The 12,791-nt window shown below is 47.3% G+C and overlaps 1 protein-coding gene across 3 annotated transcripts in view; it reads left to right on the top strand.

Annotated features, from left to right (window-relative positions):
• The window catches only part of anks1b (ankyrin repeat and sterile alpha motif domain containing 1B), a gene marked incomplete at its 5' end in the record, with an annotated part of 200,103 nt that overhangs the window by 116,385 nt on the left and 70,927 nt on the right, over nucleotides 1-12,791 (top strand). For all 3 annotated transcript variants that reach the window (XM_080022088.1, XM_080022087.1, XM_080022092.1), the window contains one exon: nucleotides 3,866-4,052. In XM_080022088.1, coding sequence (XP_079878214.1) covers nucleotides 3,866-4,052 — 187 coding nt within the window. The remainder of the gene's footprint in view (nucleotides 1-3,865; nucleotides 4,053-12,791) is intronic.

The raw sequence follows: 12,791 nt of genomic DNA, 5'->3' as shown, positions 1-12,791 counted from the left end.
TATTCCGTCCATTAGCATTCATTAATGGCCTCCACTGTCCCTCTCTGGGAGTTAACATATAAAGTGGTTTTGCAGCTTCGTTCATCAGCATTGGAACCCCCTTCCATCGGCCCCTATACCTGGGCTTGGATAATTACAGTAATTGAGATTCATAAATTAGCTTGCGATTCCACAAACCAACACTTGTGCATGCGTGTGAGCAAACACGCGGGCTCGCAAAACGCTATGTATTCCCTCTTTGCCTCAGGTGTGAAATCCCATTTGTCGGGGAGACGGGCATGGCGTTTTTCATAAAAGGTGCCTGCACACACACACACACACACACACACACACACACACACAAAAACAATAATAGAGTCAAACCTCACATGTGAAAAAGATGATTTTTTCACTAGTTCAATAAGAGTAGGTTTCTGGTGTGTGGTGTGTGTGTGTGTGTGTGCGTGCGTGCGCGTGCGTGCGTGTGTTGATTAATCCACTTCCGATCAGCCGTGACATGTTCATTAGCCGCCGCCTTGCTTGCGTTGTCAGCAGCAGGCGGGCGTCAGAGCTCCGTGTGCGTGAGTGTTTGCGCGCCCGCGTGCCTCTAATGAGCACGTGTTTGCAGTGCAGACGTGTGTGACGTCTGCACTGAAAAACGGAGAGACCGGGACCGAGGCATATTGGACAGCAAGCTTTAACAGTGCCCAAACATAAGATTTGGGTTAAGGTAGTGAAGAGAGGAAAAAAAAAAGAATGACGACGGCCCGTGCGGGCGGCGGCTCGTCTGAGTAGGAGAACGGTGTCCGTCCGAAAATGAACAGATCCGCTCCTACTTTGAGGTGTCGGGGGTAAAGGCATTTCATCAGCTGTCTGAACCCCGGAAACTACTCCTGTCTCCAGCAGAATTTAGGAGAGCTCTGTCGATTTCCTGACCAATTTGGTGTTCCCCGTAGACGCCTCCACGCAACCGCTGTGCAGGGGCGTGATTGTCACGGAAACGTCCTGAAGAAGATCGTTCGGATGGGGGACGGAATCTGTTCTCTGCGATCGTCTCGTGCGGGAACCCGATTTCAGCGTCTACGGGGAGATCGCGTGGCCCGTTCTGCAGGAAAAATGAAACTTTTTTTTTTATTTATTTTTTTTTTTTTTATCGACTTCACGTGACGAGGAGGATGACTCAGTCCTATCCCGGCCAACGATTCGTGGAATCGTCAATCGAGCCCCGGCGACGTTGATTCATTCATTTTCCCAAAGCTCGATGTGAGGTGATGCCAAAACAGAAATCCATTCATGCAAAGTCGCCGGTTTCTCTGGAGCCGTGGATGTCGTCAGCATTATGAAGATCACCGCTCCGTCAGTGTTAAGGATGATGGTCAAGATGAACCCAAACGCAGGACACACGGTTTTAGGAGTTTACACAGGGGTTTAATGGGTAGACAGGCAGGGAATCAGGAACAGGCGACCGAAAGGGGATGGGGACCGACAGGGACTCGTGACTGGGAAGGCGGGGACTCACGCACAGGCAGGGACTCGGGAACCAGGGACCAGGAGCAGAGGAGCCGGTGGAGGATCAGGGATCGAGAGTTCGGGGCACACACCCAGGGAGGCTTGCAGGAACAGAGACGTTAAAGACATGCAGGGACATGTGCAGGGACACGTGCAACGAACCGACCCCGACAGAGTGAACGGGACCATGTTAAATACCCAAGGAGCGACGAGGAAGGTGGAGACAGGTGGTGAGATTTTCTGACCTGGGACACGTGTGCAGTGTCAGGGATGTGACGTGACACCAGACACAGACAGAGGGAGCCAGAGAGGGACAGAGGGACCTAGAGACAGACGGGGAATCAAGGCAGGACAGGATTGGGACACTCCGTCTAAGAAACAGACGGTGCAAGACGTACGGTACGTCATTATTATTTGGAACGAAGGAGCCGCTCATTCTCCAAAGAGAAGTCCAACTCCTCGCCGAAAGTGCGTGGAGGAAGCTCGGTACCTTTCATGTCCTACTCCGAGGGTCAGGGTTTTTGTTTTTTTTGTTTTGTTTTTTTTACTCCGAGTCTAACTTTCAGCGCAATTCCGGGAGTGATCCCCCAAGACGTCGGATAAATACAACAAAATCAAAAAACAAAACGATTTGCATATCCATCAGCCCCATGCATCATCGCCTCGTCCCCCGCCCGCCAGGCTTTCCACTCCATCTGCCGCCGCAGTTTTTGTGTTTCTTCGACGCGTCGGGCCCCGGAACGAACCCGGGTCCCAGTCGGCCGCTGATGTCTCCGGGTGGCGGAGGAGGGGTCTGGGGCAGGCGGGGCTCAGGGTCACCAATTACCATTGTTTGAATAAGAGCTCCTTTATTCTATGCGTGGGAAAAAAAACGAAAAAAAACAAAACAACTCGACTCTTGAAACGTCATTCTACTTAATGAATGAAATGACAATGGAGAATAACAGACCGGTGACATGAATTCATGAATACATAAAGTAATAAAAGCAAAAGCAAAATCTAAACAGAGACGTGGCCCAGGGGACGCTCCCCGACCGCTTCTTTTACACACTTCACCGTCCAGGCCAAAATACTTTTCCTCAAAGTCTTCCTTTGCTTTCCATCCACGCCTCCCCTCCCCTCCCCCGGCCCCTTGTGTCCTTGTCTTTCATTCACTCATTGCCTCCTTTCCTCTTCCCCTCTCTCTCGACTCCTTTCCTCTCCTTTCCTCTACTCTTCACCTCTCCTCTCCTTTCCTCCTTTTCCTTTTGCCTTTCCTTTCCCCATCTCACCTGTCCCCATCCTCCCCTTTCATCTCCTCCCAATCCCCTCTCTTCTCTCCTCCTCTCCTCTCCTCTCCTCTACTCTCCTCTTCTCCTCTTCTCTCCTCCTCTCCTCTCCACTCCTCTCCTCTACTCTCCTCTTCTCCTCTTCTCTCCTCCTCTCCTCTCCACTCCTCTCCTCTCCTCTCCTCTCCCCTTTTTCTCCCAATCCTCCCATCAGCCGTTCGTCCTTCATGTGACGGGCCCCCTTTTAACCAATCAGAGAGCCTGACACTGGAGCATCAAAACCTGGGTTGAACCATGCGCGCGTGTGCGCGCACACACACACACACACACACACACACACACACACACACTCCTACCTGGTCCTTGTGAGGCATCCAGCAGCAGCTTGTTTTGATGGTGGAGCAGAGAGCTCTTAGTGCCTCATCATGTAAAAGTCTTTCACCAGCCGTCTGTTCATCCGTCCGTCACCTCATCCTTCACTCTCCCTTCTCTGTCTCGCTCTCTCTCTTTTGCCCACTCACGTCCTTTTTACCTTTTGAATTCACCGTCTGCCAATTTATTTCCTGTCTGTTCTTCTGTCACCATTTTTTTCTTTTTTTTTCATAATTTTCTCTCCGTCTCTCTTTCTCTTCTATGTCCCAGCTTCAAGTTACATAAATCACATTGACATCCAGTATGCGTTGGAGTCCTTGTATGTGTGTCGCATACTTAGAAGCATATGCAATATGCTAAAACACAACCAAATTGAGACTCACGATAACTGCTGTTGACATCTAGATTTGAGTGTGTCACTTAGAATCCTTATGTAAGATTAACTGTACATTACACAAGAGGCATATTGCACGTGCTATACATAATATACACACGCATACACAATCTATCAAAATTCTGTATCTTTTAAGTTTTATTGGAGCAAAAATATATCGATATGTCTAGTCAGAGTAAAAGTGTCGCATGATTTAGTTTTTTTAAGGGATTTCGTTATTTATTTCAAAGCAGTAAATGGCCCGTAACTCAGTGTTTTGGGCATAAAAATTAAAATTGGCATTGAAATAAATAACATCACCAGCTCCTAGTCTTTAACACCATCCTGCTCTCCCTCCGTTCAGCCCAAGCAGCGGACCTCCCTGTCCTCGTCGTTGGACGTCCAGAGGCCGGTCAACCACAGCTGTGAGCCCAGCGAGGTCAGCTCGTCCCTGGGCTACGCCAGCTTCAGCACCAGCCCCCCTGCCAGCCCCCCGCTCAGCCCCAACCAGGAGGACTCCGCGGGCTCCAACGACGACTGTCAGCTCACCGGTAGGTTTTTGGGTTAGGTTTGACGGAGATGTGCTGCGTATGTCCATGAGGGGTTCTCGACAGCTGAGGCCTCAAGCTTCGAGAACAGAATCTACCCTCTGAAGTCCTCTTAAGCAAAAAAGCCCCAACTTCAGTGACACTCATGAAAACCCAAATTTTCCTTTGTTGAAATCATCACCCAAGTCCCAAAGATCTTGGTGCTGGAATCGTTAAAACTTGTCAATTCAAAACAGTAAGTATTGCTACAGATTGTACTTGTTTCTGACGGGGAAAGTCTGCCAAGTGCGGCACGGGGAGGAATTTGCATGGAATTTGAATATTTAAATGCCATTATCACAGTGGAACAACGTGAAATGCAACGCACATACCATTCTTGTGCCCCCTCTTTGTCTGGCATCGATTAGCCATCTGTCTGTAATCCCCCCAGCCTCAACAATGCCTCTCTATTGGGAGATGATTGTGATTGGACTGTGTTTTTAACATTTTGAAGACTACAACAGCATTTGGGCAAATGCAGAAACAATGTACTTTGCATTTAATTTTTTCTTGTTTAAAGCACCGCACAGGGGAATGCAACACAACTTCAGTGGATTGCATTTCGAGGTTTCATGCGATTCTGACACTGTCAGAATTTCCTAACTAGAAAGCACATTTCCACTTCATGTTTTTCGGTAAAGCGATTGAGTGACATGAAAACAATGTAAAAAAACAATGTTCCATTTTGGCACATTTTACCATGGTACGTGACCAACGAAAAGTAACGCCATTTATTTGCTTTGCATCTTCCACTGTTCCGCTCTGTTCCACAAATTCCTCTCTATGGTCTTGCAGTTGTTTACCAGTGACCTCATGAATTGCCAAGTTTCCCCAGCGATCCAAGAAAAATGTAAAGCAAAATGTTGCGCGGCAGGTGAAAAGCTGTGCGGATGCATCAATATTTTATTATTACACCTCATTGTCTTACACTTTGACACAGACAGTCTAGTCTTTCCATTTTTATCTTTTATAGCCTGGCGCAGGTGTTGTCCAACTCCTTCGATCTGGACTCCAAATAAAATTTTAATGGCCTTTGCCTTGGGATCCAATAAACTGAAAACATATTTCTTTGTTGGGGTCGAGCTCGCTGCCAAGATGCTGTAACCGCTCGGAGGCCGTTGTGGATTGTGCAGAGTAGGACTGGGCGACGAGGAGTGTATTATTGACGTTGGTAAATGAAATGAAATGAAATGAAATTAATTAAATTAATAATTGAAATTAAATTGGCGCTCTTCGGTGTCTTCTGCGTGAGCTCAGAAAATACAATGTGCTCAAGTAGTTAACCGGAGCCGGGGAGCATATTATGTCGTCCATTATTTCTTCCCCAACAACTCCCCCGCCCGCAAAGACCTCTTGTTCTCTCTCATCGTAGCCCCATCAAACTCTCGAGCTTGTTGGGATGGCGGTGGCACCGGCCATCCCTCTCAGTTCAATGGAATCTGCCTAGATGTGTGACGCCCCTGTGTGTGTGTGTACGTGTGTGTGTGTGTGTGTGTGTGTCAAACGTCTCGTGCAGAGGTGTTGGCGTGCGACACTTTCCGACGCCTAAGCCAGCCACCTCCTCATTCTGAAGGTGGAATCAGTCAATGTGGATCCAATGTTGAACTCCACTCTGGGCATTAGGCATAGATGGATCATTTTAAACCTTCATGGACGCATACACTGTACTTATTCTTGTCATGGTTTGGCTTTCAAAAGAATGGCCTGAAATGGTTTTTGTGGCCTTTTACAGAGCTGTGTAAGAGATTTGCTGCCATCGTAATATCCAGATAGCACAATACAATGAGAGATAACCAAGAGGCGTTATCCCATTCTTGTGCACGGTAACAGCAGTGTTAGATACTAGGTGTCAGGAAACAAGGAATCTTATTTGTAGTCGCACAATATCTGTTGATTCGTATGCGCTCCCGCCGTGTTCAGACGGTGATAAAGTGAAACAAGCTTTCTTTGACACTTCATGCACCACAAAACGTGTTTTCTGGTTTCTAATGTCGAAGGCCTCGCAATGATGCTTATTCTAATACACTGTGGTGTGAGGGTGGTGTGGTTTAAGCAGCCGCGCCTGTCTTGGGTCTAGGTAATTGGGCTCGGGATCAGGGTGGCTGTTCGCCTGTTGCTCATTAGAGTAATCAACGAGCAACAGGTAAAACCCCCATCCCCACACACAGAACAAGGCACACACACACACACACACACACACACACACACACACACACAAAAAGCCACACACATACATATCAACATATACACAAAAGCAAGCTTGTTTATACTCTAGGGGCAAATGGAACCAAGGCTTTTCTTTGTTTGGTTTGTACGCAGGGAAGCAATCTGCATTCTCGCTTGGTAAAGTAATTCAAATAAGTTATTTTGCCAAACCCCCAAATAAATTTCATTTTTTTTCCCCACTATTGTTCTATGACACAAACACAACGACACCCTGAAACCCAGCGCAAAGCACAGGGGAAAAGCAACATGGACTTCTCGGAGGTCAGAGCTAAGCCTCGCTTGTAGATTAAGCACCAACAACAACAAGGATATAAACAAGTCCCTCCTTGTGGAAATCTCCAGCGCATATCTTCAGAGTTAGCCGAGAGATAAATGAAATAAACATTTCTGCTTTGTGGATACTGTCGCCCCCCATCCCCTGCTGAGTCCAAGTCTCTCGCACAAAAAGGGAATTTTATATTTTCCCATTAATATACGAGTGACATGTTTTCTCGTTGGCAGCGGTCTGTGGCTTAAACGCAGCGGTTTACACGTCCGTCGGCTCCTCTGACGCCCGTCTCTTGTTTTTTCCCGTGGCGGTGAGTGGGGGCCCGGTTGTCATGGCAAAAGTTACGCTGTCGGCTAACGGGGGAAACTTTTCTGTGCAGCGGGCTCGAATCTGGCCGTAAGTCAAAACGCCCACTCCCAGGCGAGGAGGAGGGACGGCAGGAAAGCGAGGAAGTCCGTCGGGCTGGGAACGTTTTCTGTACGTTTTGAGTTGTGTGTGTGTGTGTGTGTGTGTGTGCGTGTGGGTGTGTGTCTGTGCGTGCATGCATGCGTGCGTGTGTCGACCCAAAAAAGGAGTTCACAAGCCCAGCCTTGACTTTGATCCTTGTATCCTTGATCCTTTCCTCACCCGTCCGTGCTTCAAACGCAACATGCGGTCTCTCTTTATTAATCATCAATCGACAAGGTGTGCAAACGGCCTCATAAATCTACACACGCACACACACACGCAAGCACCACCCACACACACACACACACACACACACACACACACGCACACACACTTGATTGAGACCTCTTCATACGCCATTCCTTTTGAGTGTGTGTTTTGCTCTCAAAACCGTACGATCGAGCCCTCCACTTAACGCTGATGTCATCGCCGACTCACACGCTCACTGAGGAAGCACGAGGTGCGTGTGTCTGTTTGGTGTTCTGTGACATCAGCTTCACTCTCTCTCTCTCTGTTCAATTTGCTTTATTGTCATGACGGAGATTCTGACATTGCCAAAGCTTGACAATGTATATTGTAAATTTAGTATTAGGCATAACCCATAATGAAATATATGAATGGATAAATTATGACAATAATAAAAAAAGGAAAATCAACTAAATAATAAAATAATAATATAATCAACAACAATAATAATAATGATAATCTTGATAAAAATACATGAAATAATCAATAATGATAAATCAAGAACAAGTGCACATAGATTTTATTTTTGTAGGATTTTTTAACATTTTTATTTTGTGTTATACTCATCCCTCTCTCTGAATATCTCTCTCTCTGTCCATCTCCCCTCTCTCACCCGAGTGCTCCATCCAGTAAACACCCATTTTTGTCTCTGTTCTGTTTTTTGTTTGTTTGTTTGTTTTTTAGTGTTCTTAATTTGTCAATTCATCAATTCACCAGTTCTCCGCTCTTCTTCCTTCTTATTCCCTCGCATCTGCTCATCCTCCCCTCGCCGCTCATTAGCCTCGCAGGGGCCATTGTGTGGTTGCCACGGCAACAAGGTGTCCGCTCCTGTGTCAGAAATGCTCACTCGAATAGGTAGAGAGCGCCGAAAAGGTGGAGCTGGACGCGGAGGGAGAGAGAGAGAGAGAGAGAAAGAGAGAGAGAGAGAGCGAGAGACTGAGGCTAAGAAAGAAGAAAAGATTGAGTGAATCACACAGATGTCGATGAAAAAGAGAGGGAACTGGGACTTGCTGTGGAGGTGTGTGTGTGTGTGTGTGTGTGTGTGTGTGTGTGTGTGTGTGGGAGGGGAGTAATTGAAAGAGCGGAACACACAGGGAAGAAAACATCAGACGGCAGTTGCAGAAAGAGAGCGCGAGAGCGCGAGAGCGCGCGAGAGAGAGAGAGAGAGAGAGAGAGAGAGAGAGAGAGAGAGAGAGAGAGGGCGGGGCGCAGAAAGTGAAAGGGAAAAGGGGAAAGACTTTTTTCCGGCCCATAAAAGGTCCTTCCTTCCTCGCCCGTGTCCTCCTCATCCTTCTCTCTCCTCATTCTCCTCTTCTCTATTTCTCTCCTTTTCCCTCCCTCGCTCTTAAAGCCGCTCCTTGGCAGGCCCGCGGCGGAGTGGGTAGGTGGGAGCCCGGCGCAGGGGCGGGCGGTCGGAAAAGGAGACTATTTATAAAGAGGATCCATCGGCGGTGCTGATGTTGCGGAACCAGAGGTTAGGTAACGCTGACCGGCGCGGGGGGTCTCCCCCCACCCCCCTCTCGCCCGGACACGGCGGCGCGGGGGTTGTCCGAGACACTAACGCGCCGTAGACGTGTGTCTGTGAGTAAACAAACCACAGAGTGCACGGGGCACGGAACACACGCACATACAAACACAAATACCTTTATATGAACTTCATATTATTATATACATATCAACCATCAATTACCCCATTAGTGCACTGTAAGCAAACATGCAGCTTTATTCAAATGTTCAAATTGGAGAAGGAGCATTCCTCTCCACAATTCCGTGTAATGTGTGTGTCAGGTGTAATATTGAACGATAAGGCACTGTTTTTTCCAACGCTCCGATTTTCGAATACGAGCGCGCGCGCAGAGGAGAAACCTTGATCGCGCTCGCGTCTTCTCATCTCCTTCGATCTTCGTCGATTCAATCGTTTCGGCGGTTTCGCGTTTTTCTTTATCAATTTCATTTCTTTCTCTCCGTGCGCCCACGGTGCATTTTCCGTCGCGGTTGCCCAGTTTGAAAAAAAGGCAAAAGCCGATCGCAGTTTCATTCCCCGACGCTTTCCTTTCGTTCCGGGCGCCAGAGCGTTGGAATGGCCGTCGCAAATTTGAAAAGGGAAAAGCCGCGGCTCGCCCTTTTTCCGCGTCGTCCGTGCGAACGCAAAGCGGTTCTGCCGCCGTCGCTTAGGAAACAGGTTTTTTTTATTTTATTTTTTTAAACAGCTCTGTTAATTGTCTGACACTCTTCCCCCGTGCAGTCAACTCATGTGGAGTTTAGTGTGTGGGAGGAAGCGAGGAGTGAACAGGTGAGTGACTCATTTTGAACACAGTGTCTAGCGTCTTCCATCGATCACTGCGGTAACGACCCGCAGTGATCGAACGCGGGGTGGGGGTAGAGTGTGTGTTGATCAGAGAAAAAAACGCAAACCAAGCCGAAATCATCCCATGCGCTTCGCGTCGGCGCTGGCTGACGAGACGCTGTTGTTTGAAAACATGCAATCCGACCCCGCCCCGAAGTACATAAAACATTTCTGGGTGAACTGATTCACTAATTCCGAAACGCGGGCGCGTGGATGTCACACGTCAGGTCAAGCCACGTTTATTTCCACAGCCCTTGATGCGCGGTGCACCCTCAAAAGGGGCTTCACAAAGCCTCGCATTCCACCGAGAAATCATCGGCCTCCGTTAGCCCGACCCCCCGCTCGGGGGAAAGGGAAAAAATAACGCTCGGTGAAAACAGTGGGAGAAAGCTCGATAAAGGGCCACGGGTCCACAGACACGGGCTAGCTCCAGCGGTGCAATTAGCGGTTCATTTGCGAACACGGAGGCTCAGACAATAACCCGAATTTGATACCGTCCTCGGCGGGGGGAAGGACATTTAATTGAAACGGCCTCTCGTCGCAGTGCTGTTAACTCGGGGGCCGAACTAAGCTCGGCTTGTCACAACGCCGAGCACACACACGCGCGCGCACACACACACACACACACACACACACACTTTCTCTCCTTCCGCAACCACCCCCTCCAACCCCTTCCATGCTCCAAGGTAGCAAGGTATAAGCCCCCCCTGAACCTGGCAGCCAATGAGAACCATCCAAAAAGGCAGATGTGCCATGACGTACTTACAACTCTATATAAGGCCCATTCTTTCAAACATGGTTTCCTTCCATACGGTTTCTATGGTTTCCATTGATGGGGTTTACATAACTGCGTTTTAAATTGTGACACAAGCCTGCAAACTGGAGACCTTTTTCACTCCCCCCCCCCTTCCTTTATTTCATTTTTGCATCGAGGCAGGAAAAAAAAAACAAACAAACAAAAAAAATGTAATAAAACTGGCATAGCTTGGCCAACGCTGTGATTGGCCTCCACTTATGCAGGTGGATGTTTTCGAAATGACAGCTCTGTTCCCGGCTCTTTGATGCGGGGGGACGGGGTCGATAAATGGAAGGAACCGCGCGGTCAAACCCGATTGGTCGGTGGAGGCCGTTTCAATGTTGTGTCTGAGCATGTGCATGCCCCATCCCCGGACTGTACGTGTAAGTGCGCGCGTGTGTGTGTGTGTGTGTGTGTGGGTTTGGCACGGAGGGCACCGTAATTGCCTGGCGCCGTCGGACACGCCCGCTCTCTGTAGCCGAGTCGAAATTAGAAGGGCCGTTTTATTAAAGAGCAGGGCGGCTTTTGATCGCACATTCTGCATGAAAAACGTCCGTTTCCATCCAGCGTCGGTCCTCGTATGGGAACGACGGGTTTTGTGAAAAATCGATACCGCGATATATCACTTCCTTTTTTTCGATACGTTGGCGGCACTTTGGTTTTTAGCTCTGGTTTGTAATGCGCTGAATAAATGGAGTGCCTGTATCGCGATACCATCGACATCGTGGGAAATGTATTGTAATAGTATCATATGGTGGGGAGGGCGGCTAAGTTACCGTTGCCACGTTGAAAAACTTTGGATTGCCTTATATTTGATCTCTGGTTTGTACAATTTTGATTTGGACATGCACACTCCATCTAGTTGAGCGATCGCTGAATCGCCTGTAATGCGATACCATCGATATCGTGGTATCTGTACTGTGATCGTATTGGATCGTGGCTTACTGAATACCCACTCCCTAATGTGTGTGTGTGTGTGTGTCTGTGTGTGTGTGTGTGTGTGTTTTAGTCAAATTTTATGTTTGTGTTCTCCCTATCTGTGTGTGTTTGTGTATCAGTCACCCGTTGTTTCCTCGCGGCGGCGATGCGAGGGATTAGTCTGCGACGGGAAGTGTCGTCATGACGTTCCGGACGCGGCTCCGCCTGCGGCGCCTTATCGCCTCCCCTGCGCGCCGGAGATACGCTTCCTCTCCTCGCTTCCTCCCCGTTCCCTTTAATCCTTCCTGTGATCGTCTTTCTTCTTTCTTTTTTATCCGCTCTCACTTACGATGACTTTCTGTTGGCCACTGGCGCCGCTCCTCTATCTCCGTCTTGCTTCGCTCTCTCTCCCGTCGCCGTCTGTCTTGAGGTCTCTTTGCGAAACCTCTCTCGCTTCCCTTGGTAGTGCAGTCTTTTGATGAATAGACCCGAGGTGGTGATGAATCACCTCTTTCATTTTTCATTTTTTGGGGGGTTGGTGGTGGTGGTGATGGGGGGGGGGGGGCTATGAACACATTATGATAAGCTTCCCCGACTCTGTGTGGGGACTGTGGAAGATAATAGAAATGTGTCAGATTAGTAATCAGAAAAATAAAATCATGAATTTAGAGGCAGTATTTCACAGAATATTCCCTATGAAAATGTTTTATGCTTTGTAGCCCTGTTTTTTCACCGCATCATCCTTGCCGCTGGCGACATGATATTTCCATTATATGCTGGTGTTGGGGTGCTACTGGTATTCTAGCTATAGATTTAAGATTTGTTTGTTGCAGAGGTGCTGACAACCCTTCCTTTTGCCTGAATTAAATACCGTTAGCACTGCTAAGCTGTCATTGATAAGCATGTAACCGGCTGGAGGAACCAGACCGGAGAGCTTCATTGTCGTCCTATCATACCCCACCATACTGTACAGAAAGAGCCGTTAGGATACATTCCAGACGACACAGTACTGGCAAACTCAGTTCAGATAGATAGATAGATCCCTTATTCGTCCCCGCAGTGTAACAGCAGTTCACATGAAGAACAATAAGTTATGATAATAAAGTAATAAGGAAATAAGGAAAATAGAAAAAAAATGCAATATTATACAATAACCCTAAAACATAGTGAAAAATAGAATAATTGGCACTATACAATAAACTTAGATTAACTTAATAAATAAATTAACATTTTATTTTGTATTTTTATTATTATTATTATTATTATTATTATTATTATTATTATTAATAATAATAATAATAATAATAATAATAATAATAGTAATGATAAAAGTAACAAATGAATTATAAAATATTTTTTAGTTCATAAAAAAATAGAAAATAGAAAACTTAATACATACACACCCCAACAAAATAACAATAGACTATACACCTTCACAAAAGTTGTGCATCCATA

Source organism: Zeus faber, assembly GCF_960531495.2.
Source record: "Zeus faber genome assembly, chromosome: 21".
Classification (NCBI taxonomy): domain Eukaryota; kingdom Metazoa; phylum Chordata; class Actinopteri; order Zeiformes; family Zeidae; genus Zeus; species Zeus faber.
Note: the sequence above shows the minus strand (reverse complement) of the source record. Positions and strands in the feature narration are given on the sequence as shown.